Source organism: Physella acuta, unplaced genomic scaffold, assembly GCF_028476545.2.
Source record: "Physella acuta isolate Inbredline_101_S28 unplaced genomic scaffold, ASM2847654v3 ptg000635l, whole genome shotgun sequence".
In the NCBI taxonomy this organism is placed as follows: Eukaryota; Metazoa; Mollusca; class Gastropoda; family Physidae; genus Physella; species Physella acuta.
The window spans coordinates 94,389-107,500 of NW_026732154.1; the positions used below are offsets into that span (position 1 = coordinate 94,389).

Here is a 13,112-nt window from a genome sequence, read left to right on the forward strand (position 1 = left end):
TAGGTATCTTGTTTTAGTAAATTTGGTAGTGGTTTTTGTGAATGTGTGTGTGTGTATGGAGGGGGGGGGTGTGAGGAACAGGGTTGCAAAATCAATCAATTATCTAGATTTCTCATAGCTTATAGAGATGTAACACAAAATTACACAATTGTATAGGAGTTGGTTAAAACGGTAACAAAGGGCGCTCATCTGCACACTTAGCAGTGACGCCGCTCATGTTTAATAGTGAAAAAAAGTACAAACTACGTGCTGATTGCATAGAGACGTAACGAAATTAATACTTGCATTTAAACTTAGCAATATCTTCCTCAGTTTGAGTGCAAGAGTAGAAAGAAATTGTAGCCACCCCCCTCCTGGCAAACCCCCTCTTACCCACCCCTACCCTTCACTAGAACATATTTTTAACTTTCAAACTTTTATGGCGGTAGGATCAATAGTGTAATAAAACAAAAAAGAGAAACAGATACACAGATTATAGACAATTACACATTCATGCTTGTATGTATAAGAGACTTACCTTTCTTAATTTTTCAAAGAAGACTAACTCCTTTGTTCCTTTTCTACGGGCAATATTGTGTAAAATCATAATCAGTTCGCATGTTACGTATCTTGACTGTGAATTCTGTAACATTAACATCGAACATTAATTTATTAACACAAAATCTAATATTTTTATACAACTAGACTGGCTATTTTAAGACTAGTATTTCTTCTATCAATTATAGTACAAGATTTACTAGACTTTATTAGAAACTAAAACGTGTGATATTTGTTTTAACAGATACATATAGTTTGGAACTAATTATTCTAAAATATCATCGCCTTAAAAATGCAACCCACTTAAATTAATTAAAATGGAAAATGTGTTTGCAAATATGAAAAAATAAATAAAAAAAATAAAAACATAGCTTCAGAATTCTAAAATTTAAAAAAAAGAAATTAAACTAATTATTTTTATTGAAGTTCACAATAACGGGTTGACGACAATTTGCCGAAAGAGACTTGCCCAAATGCCGTTTGCCAAATGGCCGTTTTCCGAATAGACACTGGTCCGAATGGGACTTTTGCTCGAATGGTACTAATTAGCTTAAAGCCGGAGATAGTCTTTGGCACTATTAGGGAACTATGTGTTGCAATTTACGATGCCATATGTATAATTCTGTGTGCTTTACTGTAACGCTTTGTTCTGAATTGCGAGATAAGAATTGAGAGACCATGCATGATAACGTTTAATTATTCTGGACTAACTGATCCTCTATTTATCTTCAGCTGTATCTTTTTCTGTGATCATGATACGTATATTTCTTCTAATGTAAAAAAATTCTTCCTACACATATCTTCAAATGAATGGTCAACACCTTTTCAGCCCACTTAAACCCAATAAACAGATACATTTCATTATTATACGATGATTAGTGTTGTTAGCGAAACCGCCTTTGTTTCTATAACGTGAGTCTGGTGCCCATCAGAGACGGTAAACGTCTTACAAAACTTATTTCTACGTAGCTGTTATGTAATGTTAAATCCACTCAAATGAATGAGAAAGTAACTAAAATGTTTATCCAAATGACTGCAAATTAACAGTGAAAATAAATTACCATACATACACCACTGATTCCGTATATTTCATATTAGCGGCTATTTCTCCACGTAAGATTTAATCATTGTCTATTACGGTCGATTCCACTGATAAGCACATTATAAGTAGGGCTCTCATAAATGGATTTGATGATATCAGGTAAACTTATATTTAAATGTTAATTACATATATTTTGGAAAGAAGCTTTTATTCAAAGAAACATCTGAATATTTTAATCTTCAATTCACTCTGAAGTCAAACTGTTTGTTTGCTGACAGGTAAAGAAATATCTGACAACATATGAATTTATTAATTAACTTCACAAATTCAAAAACTAATTATATTTTAACCGGGTCCAGTCATGTTAACTTGTTTTTACAGAATAGTACACTTACATTAATTATACTATTTAAGACGATAATATTGGTAAACACGTCCACAGCACCATTTGTAGCCAATGTCTGAAAAACGTTACAAATATTAAGGCTAATTACTATTGGAAATTTTTTTTTAAAAAATGTAGGGCTACGTTATCTTTGATAGAGAATTTTTAAACCTCAAAATGTAGCATACGAAAACTGTTGTCTTAAATTTGACCTGATTTATATGGCTGACCAGGCGGAATTATAACAACCTCCAAAACACGGCATATATATATATATATATATATATATATATATATATATATATATATATATATATATATATATATATTTATATATTTATATATATATATATATAATACTGATGTGTTTACCCTTGTCTTTCAGTTTGCACAAAATATATCCAGTACCAACAGAAGAATAGATAATTACAATTAATGTTATTCAAACTGTTGCTGGATCAGAGCTACTTCAGTAATATCATGTATTTTAACTGAGCCGCTTAAGTACCAAGAATAAGTGTTATTAATGATGTCATACATAATAATATATTTTCGCCTTATGCAGGGAGAGAATGAGATCTTAGAGTAATAGGTAAAGTCTTCAGCCACAAGAGCTAAGTCAAGGCATTACAAAGTATCATAAAGGCAGAAAATATGTATACTCAGCTGCCACGTCACTGACAGGAATAGTTCTAAGTCAAATAAGTATTCGACAGCCTCTGAAGCAAAAACACGTAAATGATTATCCCGAGAAGTTACGGCTAGAGTAGCAATCTTAAAGTAAGAAGCAAATTAATGATGCTGAATATATAGAGGCCATTTAATATTCTTAATACACATTTAATTAAATAAATATGACAAAACTTTTGAAGTTAAAAAAAAGGAAAAAAAAAACCGAAGAAAATAGCAAAACCCAGAGCACGTGAGAGTCACCTGATGGCCCTAACTCCGCGTGCGAAAACCAGCGTTCTGCTTAGATCTATTAAGCGCGCGAGTATCCGCTATCATCACTTTTTATGCTCATATTATCTGTGTGTCATGTGGGCAGTCTAACGATTCTAAGTCCATAGTTAAACTGCAGTACACATATTACACTAGCATTTATGAGATACCTCGAGGTCAGAACTCCTTACTAGGGATACGCGGTTTTGGGAGTCGGGTGACACTAATTAATGCATATAGTTGGTGCGGTTCGTGGATTAGATGGCGGTATAGTAGATATAGGACTAGCTTAACTGCTAAGACATCGACATGTAACAATGATATTAATTGAAACTAATTAAATTGAATTCAGACTTTGATTAACGCATGCCTGCGTTGTATATTGAACATCTGGCGACTAGAGATGATAGCCCATAATGAACTGTTAAGAGTAAAATTGGTCAAAACCATGTTGACAAAGAAATAAAGATGCGCAAATTGTGATGGATTAGGCACACTTTGCGTAAACCAACAAACAAAATCACAACATAGTTATTAAATTCGAATCCCAAAAGAAAGAGGCAAAAACAAACTTAGAAAAATAAGTTTTCAGTGTTTCTTCCAGACTTTTTTCTCCAGGGGAGCACTTGATATGATCGAGGGGGGGGGCGGTCAACTTTTTTCGGCGGGGGCGGACATTATTAAAAGTGTATGTTTACTAAATAAATTCCATCTTATTCGGGGTGGGGGGGAGCGGTAGACTTTCTTCCAGGGGGGGGGGGGGGGGCTGAGCCACGACCCCTTCCCCCGAAGAGATGATTGGAAGAAACACTGTTAGTTTTCATTAGATTATAGTTAGAATATTGTGAATCCACCTTGAAGAAGTCACCAAAAACTGAGCTAGATAGAGAATGGTAGAAACGTATGCCCAACAAATGGTCGTTAGAACAGATATTGATGATAATAATGTTGATTATAATGATTGTGTATTAAATTAAATAGATTCAGTAAATCAAGAGCCTTTTTGCTTATATCATTTTACGTGTTTATATATTGAATTATTCAGTTGTATTTTAAAACGGTTTTTAACATTTGTCAGTCGCATCAATACTTAAGTAGCATATTAGGTCAATTTTGGTTATCATGGGTGAAGGGTGAGGCGGATGCGGATGCGGAGCAAAGGCTATATAGTAAAATACTCCCCCCACCTGGCGCAGGGTGAAGGTGGATGCGGATTCACAAAGGATATATAGGAAAATACTCACCCACCTGGGTGAGGTGGGTGAGGGTCAAGGGTGAGGGTGAAGGGTGAGGGTTAGACATGTTATATTGTAAAATACTCCCCCACCTGGATGAAGGTGGGTGAGGGTGGGGGAAGCGGATGTGGAGGGTTAGACATGTTATATAGTAAACTACTGACCCACCATCGTAATCACCATCGGTGATCTAGTTACGAAATTTTAATGAGATATTTATGAGTTTTAATGAGTTTTTAATTGGTGTATTTGGTTATTTGCTGATCGACCTTCGACAGGAAACACCGGATAATCTGAGATTACGCAGTTGTATCTTTTCTTACGAGCAGCAAGTTGTTTACGTGCCAAAATAAAAGCAACTATGTCTGAGTCGGTAAAACGACAAGGTGAAATGTTAAGGTTTTTGGCTCGGGCCAAACCACCCGCCGTGAAAGCCGTTGTCGAAAATGCTTCGCAACAACTCGTAAAAACGTTATGCGAGTGCTATCACAATGTCTTTAAAGGCAACGTTCCCCTAACACCGGGTCAGAAGAGACGTTTGCGTCGTCACAAAGCGAGCTTGAGACAACTTACCAAAAAGAAATTTATCGTCAAAAGAACAAAGCAAATTTTGCAGACCGGCGGTTTCCTAGGAGATTTACTCGGATCAGTCTTCGGTGTACTTAAAGGTGTCTTGGGATTTTAAGGATGGCCAGAAAAATGCTTTTAATGGATCCTCGTATATTAGCGTCAATACAACAAAAACCCTATGTACCACCCGACACACTCAACGATAGTCTACGCATCTTGGATATGCAAATGGAACATATCTTAAAAAGGGAAGATTTGTCGCCACACGACAAAGTGAAACAATATCAAAAGACACTACAGCTCTACACGACGCGACTTAGCGATTATAGAAACAAGTCCCTAGGATTAGTCGATGTGAAACCACCCACCGTGAATACCCCAATGGCCGAGGTTGAAAAAAACACAAGAAAACATAACCGAACCTAAGAAAGAAACGATAGGCATAACAGAATCTGAAACTAAAACGAAATCCGTCTCGCCTGACTCTGAAATTCGCCCTTCGAAGAAAAAGAAGACAAACGTAGAAAAAACACCACCCTCGAAACGTACCAGAAGTAAGAAGACTAAAACAAACACTACCAAATGGGACGAGTGGGAAAAAACCAAGCACTAAAAAGACATTACTATGATCCTAGTAGACCAGGTGCCTACGGCGGCGTGTTTAAGCACCCTGAAATTGGAAATAAGAAAATTAAAGAATGGTTAAGTCATCAGGATACCTACACGTTACATAAACCTCTTCAGCGACGCTTTCAGAGGCGCGCCACCATCACCGGTGAGATAAATCACCAGTTTCAAGCGGATCTCATAGATATGCGCATGTTACGAAAGCACAATTGTGGTGCTTCTTACCTAGTGACCCGCATCGATGTGTTTAGCAAATTTGCCTGGGTTTTTCCGATATAGAAAAAAACGGGTAAGGCTCTAGCGGAGGCCGTACGTAAAATATTTACTACTAGAAAACCTATAAATTTTTAAACAGACAAAGGCAGTGAATTTGTCAACAACACATTTTTAAAATTTCTTAAAGACGCGGGCGTTCATTTCTTTACCACTGAGAATGAAGATATTAAAGCGGCTATAGTTGAGAGATTCAATCGAACATTAAAAGAAAAAATGTGGCGGTACTTTACAAAAACAAATCGTCTTCGTTACATTGATGTTGTAGACGACTTGATCACCAACTATAACCACTCGTACCATAGGAGTATTCGTATGGCCCCTGTGAATGTTAATTTGACTAATCAAGAAAGGGCCTGGAATACTTTATACTTGCCAGGGGACATTACTTATCGAAAAGTATTTAACGAAGGTGATCGTGTACTGATCGGCCAAAGCGGAAACACGTTTAAAAAGGGTAATACCCCTTCGTGGACGGAAGAACTGTTTACGGTGAGCCGAGTTAACTAACTCAGTAACGCCCGTAACGTACGTCTTGAAAGATGATTCGGGTGAAGAAGTGAAAGGTTCGTTTTACAAAGAGGAGCTTCAGAAAGTAGGGAACAAAAAAGTGTACCGCATCGAACAAATTATACAAGAAAGAAAGGGTGTTGGTGGTAAAGAGTATTTAGTCAAGTGGTTCGGTTATAACCCTTCATTCAATAGTTGGATTTCAGCTAGAGACATTTCGAAATATAAAGACTAAGGATGGAGGAAACGGTAAAAAGCCTAAATCTGGATGAGCCCGTGGTGGAAGAAACGCTCAGACCGTTCGGTGGGATCGAGGTGAGACCTAGATCCACCACGTCTTCTATCGGTTCGACCATTTCGAGCTGGTTCGGTAGACTAAGGAGACTAAGGACACGACCGGAAATCGTTTTCATCTCTCAAATGTTGGTTATATTTGTCGTCATTGCTTTTTCACTATTTAATCTGACGCGTGGAACGGTCGACGACAAAGAGGGAAAACTCTGGGTCGTGTTGTTATCCAGCTGTCTCGGATATATTTTACCTGGCTACAGGACATTACCCCCCCCCCCGTATTTACCCCCCGGAGCAATTACCCCCCCTGTCAATTACCCCCCAGACATTACCCCCCGCCCAAAAAACAGCAGTAGGATATTACCCCCCCCCCCCCCTCACCACGGTCAACTTAATATCATAATATGTATAGGAGATTGCGAATGTCACTGCTTATGTGGGCTTTTTTTCACTTGATTTATTTTGAAGGAGTGGATTTTAAAAGCTAATGACGAAAATGTAAGTCTTAAATGTGGTGCCGCTCTTTATGTAGTCTTTTTATGTCCAGTCGGTTTTAACTTTTGAAGTACATATAGTTCTAATTTTGGAAGGCACCATGTGTGGGGAGTGGACTTGTGTGGCAGACGAATGAAATTTGCAACACCCTAAATGTGTTGCCGCGTTTGATGTCCGTCGGTTTGTCTTTTGACGTTGTCTTTTTATGTCCAGTCGGTTTTAACTTTTGAAGTACATATAATTCTAATTTTGGAAGGCACCATGTGTGGGGAGTGGACTTGTGTGGCAGACGAATGAAATTTGCTACACACTAAATGTGTTGCCGCTGCTCATAGGGCTTGCGTTTGATGTCCGTCGGTTTGTCTTTTGAGTTGACCCACGGTGTCGCGTCAAACAAAAGGCGGCTTCTCTTTTGTTGTCTACTTCATAGTCGGTCACTACCGCGGTGTCGGGTATATATTTTGGGTAGATTCGTTCGACGCATCAGTTGACAGATGCAAGTCATCTGAAATATTCGATCTGTCTATGATTCAAAATAAGAGAAACTAAATTTTGTGTTATTTGTATTTAAGCATGGATAAAGTTCTTAGTATTTGTGGGATTCAAAAAGTGATGCACAATGGATATGTTTATGTTAAACAAAAAGATTTAGCAGGAGGTGTGGTTAGTTATGAATGTGAAAAGCGTCGAGGAAATGGAACAAAAATGTCTGAATGCAAAGCAAAGATTAAAATTAAAAACGACACTGTTGTTGGATTTCTGCATGAACACACACATGCATCAGATGTAACACAATGTGAAGTTCTTCAAGCTCGACACAATATTTAAAAAAGGGCACTGGAAACAGAGGAAACACCCCAACAGATTCTTGGTAGAGAGATGCAAAATCTCAGCGAAGCAGCGTCTGTACAGATGGTTCCTATTCCACATCTGCGGCGTCATATTCGAAAACAGCGACAAACTAATCATGTTCAACATCCTCTTCCAACCGATCTCTCTACCATTGAACTGCCGGATGAATACAAGAAACTATCTAGTGGTGAGAATTTCCTATTATTTGATAGTGGTGTTGGTCACAAAAACAGAATATTAATATTTGGCACTAATGAATCATCCTCTTTATTAGAACAATCTTTACATTGGTTTATGGATGGAACCTTTAGCATTGTGCCTGAGATATTTTTCCAATTATATACAGTTCATGCCCTCATCAGCGGCGATGTCATTGCATGCCTGTACTGTTTTCTGCCAAACAAAACGACGGAAACCTATCGCCGTCTTTTTATGAAATTAAAAGAACTAATGCCGGCCGCCCGGTCTATTTCAGCTATGCTGGATTATGAAAAATCCGCCATGAATGTTGTTTCTGATTGTTATGAAGGCATACAAATCCAAGGCTGTTTTTATCATTTGACACAGAGCCTATACCGAAAAGTACAGGCTCTTGGATTTCAAACAAAGTACGTGGATGAAGCAGATTTCGCCGTCATGGTAAGAATGATAGGTGCTTTGGCTTTTGTGCCAATAGCAGATGTTGTAGATGTGTTTGAAGAACTTCGAGAACATACGGAAAATACCAATGAAATGCAACAACTAATGGATTATTTTGAGGATAATTATATTGGAAGAGTAAGACGTCGAGGCCGAGCTGTTCCCCTTTATGAGCCTCACATCTGGAACATACACCACAGGGTGGACAATGAGTCACCTCGCACCAACAACAGCGTCGAGGGTTGGCACCGTAAAATGCAAGCTGCAGTTGCTGCTGACCATCCTAATATCTGGCGCTTCATCAATATTCTCAAACGCGAGCATTGTTTACACAAAGTGGTCATCGGTCAGCGGCTTGGCGGACACCCTGTAGAACCACCAAGAACAAAATATCGTAACACGAATTCTCGTATTTTTAACATCGTTAAGGACTATGCCAACAGAAATTACATGGACTATTTAAGAGGGATAGCTTACAATATTCAAATTTAAATGTCTGTAAGTTTTCCTCTATTTTCTAATTCAGAAATGTACTATTTTATGTTGTCAGTTTATTTTATTTTATTCATTTACGTTCATTTAGATTATGTTGTATATATTTTTTAATGTTTGTAAGTTTTCCTTTTGTAGATTTTGTTGTATATAGTTTTTAATGTTTGTAAGTTTTCCTTTTGTAGATTTTGTTGTATATATTTTTTAATGTTTGTAAGTTTTCCTTTTGTAGATTTTGTTGTATAGATTTTTTAATGTTTGTAAGTTTTCCTTTTGTTTGTTTTTTTATTTCAGAAAATAAAAATTCAAAAATTTATATTTTATGTTGCTTATTTTAACCTTTATTCATGTTTGTACATTTAGATTTTGTTATATATTATATATATATATAGTTTGGGGGAGGGGGATAATTACATAGGGGGGTAATTGACAGGGGGGTAATTGACAGGGGGTAATTGCTCCGGGGGGTAAATACGGGGGGGGGGGGGGAATGTCCGGGGGGTAATTAACGTCCTGTTCCCATTTTACCTAACCCAACCATTGCAAGGACCAAAATTTTACAATGAGTTTTTATGTGACCCTGCCTAGCAATACATCACCAAATGTATTTCCAGACAATGAGGCTGGGCATTTTTTCGTTAAATTACCACAGACTATCGATGTGAGTTTACACTTCGATGTTGGTCTGGTCGAGATTCAAATGCCGAATGCGTTTTGCATGCTTAGAGAACATGAAATTTGGCTCCAGTATCATTCCATCACGGAAGGTGAAGACGTTAACCTTTTTCTATATGGATTACGTCAGTCCAAATATCAATACATAGACTTGCTTGTTAACGCTATAAAAAAACTAGTAAAAAGAGAGGTAGATGAACGAAAAGTGGAAGTTATAATTTCAAACTGTAACAAGGGATTTAAGAAAGTTGTCGTAAAAGTAATTGCGGCGGGAATAGAAAGTACCGTCCGTGACAGGTTGACAAGCTATTTGCTTGTTCCTGGTAGAGTTACAGAGAAATATCTCCCTGAAGACGAAGTAAAAATGGTATTCGTCTATTGTGACCTCGTAAAAACGAGACCGGTTGGTGATGTCATGGTCCCTTTGCTTCGGACCGTACCGATCGTTGAGAAGAAACCAAGTTTCGTTTTTCGTATTTACGACAAACCCCACTACATTCCCCTGAACCGATTTTCATTCGACACTGTGGAAATACTTTTATGCGACGAGTTGGGACAAACGCTCTCATTCACAAGTGGAACGTCAGTGTTGACAGTCCATTTTAGAACACGTAAACATTTCGATCTGGAATAACTCACACCATGGTGAAACACACACTTTTACATCGAAACCCTAAATTGTACGAAGATTTTTACTGTAACCAGTACGGTGATGTTTTACCCGTTTTTATCGGTGGACGAAACCAGAGAGGACACGGTATTGGTAGTATCTTTAGTGGTCTAGGTCGCATGGTCCTCCCTTGGATAAAGACGGGAGGTAAGGCTTTACTCAGAGAAGGTGTTAGTACTGGATTACAAGTTGCAAACGACGCATTAGCGGAAAGAGACGTTGGAGAATCGTTCAAAGAACACGCCAAGGAAGCTGGACATCGTTTATTGCAAGGCGCCGTTGATCACCTGGGACAAAACCAATCAGGAAGCGGGTTGAGAAGAAAGCGTGGGCTCTCGAGACCACCAGGTGAACCCTTCGAACAACAGATAAAACTACCACGCAGACCAAGCCACAAACATTCGAAGGCGTGTGCTAAGAAGAAGTATCCCAAGTATTCATATATATTTGCTTAACCATGGCTCTTATTCACCCGAGTTCATGTGAGTGCTTACATTCTGGATTGGATTTATTTAGTACACCCCCGACACAAACTGCCGTCGAGGAGGGTCAATTTGTTGAAATACATCCCCTGGCATCCTTGGTACAAGGTGCACCTATAGAATTTGCAATTTCTGCAATCTCGATTTGTTTAATACTTATTTACACGTGCGCGCTGAAGTCACCTTAGCGAATGGTGATTCAATACCCCCTGACGTTGATGTCGCACCCGTCAATTATTTTTTGCACAGTTTATTTTCACAAGTGGATATTTCCCTAAACGATACGCTAATTACTCCTAGTGAAAACACCTATCCGTATCGCGCCTATCTGGAGGCTATGTTAAATTACTGGGAAGAGGCCAAGAATGGGTCTCTATCGGCCGCTCTTTATGCGAGGGACTTAGCCTGTTATTTCGAGGAATTCAAAGATGACAATAATGAAGGGTACAGGATTCGCCGCACCACCGCTGCTGAAAGTCATGAGATCGATATGATGGGACGTATACACTCTGACATTTTCGCCCAAGATCGGTATATGCTGAATGGTGTTGACATTAAAATTAAACTTACACCCACAAAAGACAATTTCATTCTCTTGACAGCAGAACCAAACAAGGGATATAAAACGGTTATAACGACGCAACATTGGTGGTTAGAAAAGCCAGACTTAACCCCGCCATTTTTATCGCACATGAAAAGGCTTTAACGACAACAAATGCAAAATACCCTTTTAAACGCGTTGTTATAAAAACCTTTGCAATACCGAAACGTATGTTAAGTCACAACCAAGACAATTTGTATATGAGTCAAACACCCACCCGTTTAGTGATCAGTCTAGTCGCCTCTACAGCCTTTAATGGTAGTTACACGAAAAACGCCTTCAATTTTCAACATTTGCAATTGACGTATTTAAATGTAAGCGTTGATGGACGCTCGTTATCGGAAAAACCAATGGTCATGGACTTTGATAAGAAACAAGCCATAAGAGCGTTTTTCAATAGTAACCTCTCTCTTGGTATGGTTGGAAAAGATGCTGGGAATGGGATAGATTATAAAAACTTTAAGAACGGGTATACCCTGTTTGCTTTTGATTTAAGCCCTAGTCTTTTGGATGGTGAACAATTTGAATTGGCTAAATCCGGACCTGTTTCTATTGAACTTAAATTTTCACAAGTTACAGCTGACCCGATTCAAGTTATTGTGTATGCTGAACTTGATTCGGTGTTAGAAATTTCGAAAACGAGGCAAGTGCTGACAGATTACACCGCCTAAATCACCCTATAAAAGAAAATGGATACAAGAGAACTACAAAGTATACTGACCGCGGATTTATTTGTGCAACGCACACATCTCTTTGCTGTTTTAGCGTGTGATCAGGTATCCGCACGTCTCGATAGAACGAAGCAAGTGGCGTTCATTATAAATTTAGATTCGTCCGCGGAGGCAGGGAGTCATTGTTTTGGTCTATTTTTCAACGGTCTATCGCAATTTACTTATTTCGATAGTTTTGGATTACCACCTCGGCAACCAGCCATTTTGTCTCTTATAAAAAATAATTCAAACAGACCACTCGTTTACAATTCAAGAGTGTTACAAGATATTCTAACCAACACTTGTGGTTTATATGCAGCTTATTTTGTTTTGAAGAAAGCTCGCGGTGCAAATTTAAAAGCTATATTACAACCCTTTTCGGCGTCAGCGAATCGTCAATATATTAACGATCGTATTATAACACGTTTAACGCTTTAAATTATTGGAACTAATTATAAAAGATTATTTCAAGATGTCTACTGAAGATTGGATACTTGTGGCCAGATGTAACAATAAAGTGACGGAAATACGAACGACGAATCACACTGGATTTAAATTGGCGATTGTCAGCCAATTCATGAACAAAGACACTTTAAATATTAGAGAGCTTATAGATGGGACCGATCTTAATTTTCCTACAAATTCTGGTGTTACTATGAGTCGAGTCTGTTTTGAACGCTTGTTAAGTTTTACAGGATGATATTTTAAAAGCCTTTGGAAAAACGTTAATAAATAAATAAAATATAAGAAGAGTTTTATTCTAATTTTATTGTGTGTGTGTGTGTTTATGTGTATACGTGTAGAATACTCGTACAAGAAAACTTAAACACAAGGTAATGAAAAAAGCCCGGGAGCCACCGTTAAGTGTGGCAACAGCTGTCGCATGTTGGCAAATACTTCGTTGAGAAGCACTTAGCGCATTGCCATTATCCCATTAATCACTGCACGGTCTCTGTCAAACGGGCAGCTTAGCTGGCGGGTCGATACGTGCCGGTTGTCGTTAACGAGTAACAGCTGTCGCTAAGTCAAGAGAAAGAATTTTCTGTTTTTGTCTACGTTCGTTGTGTTGGACAATTTAACCTGT

General features: G+C 38.2%; 1 protein-coding gene across 1 annotated transcript in view; it reads right to left on the reverse strand.

Annotated features, from left to right (window-relative positions):
* LOC131948271 (uncharacterized) overlaps positions 1-13,112 on the reverse strand; it is a 54,287-nt gene that overhangs the window by 18,005 nt on the left and 23,170 nt on the right. Inside the window, exons 6-7 of the mRNA XM_059309807.1 lie at positions 1,975-2,040; positions 518-622 (exon numbers count right to left, since the gene is read on the reverse strand). Of these exons, the coding sequence (XP_059165790.1) occupies positions 518-622; positions 1,975-2,040 (171 nt within the window). The remainder of the gene's footprint in view (positions 1-517; positions 623-1,974; positions 2,041-13,112) is intronic.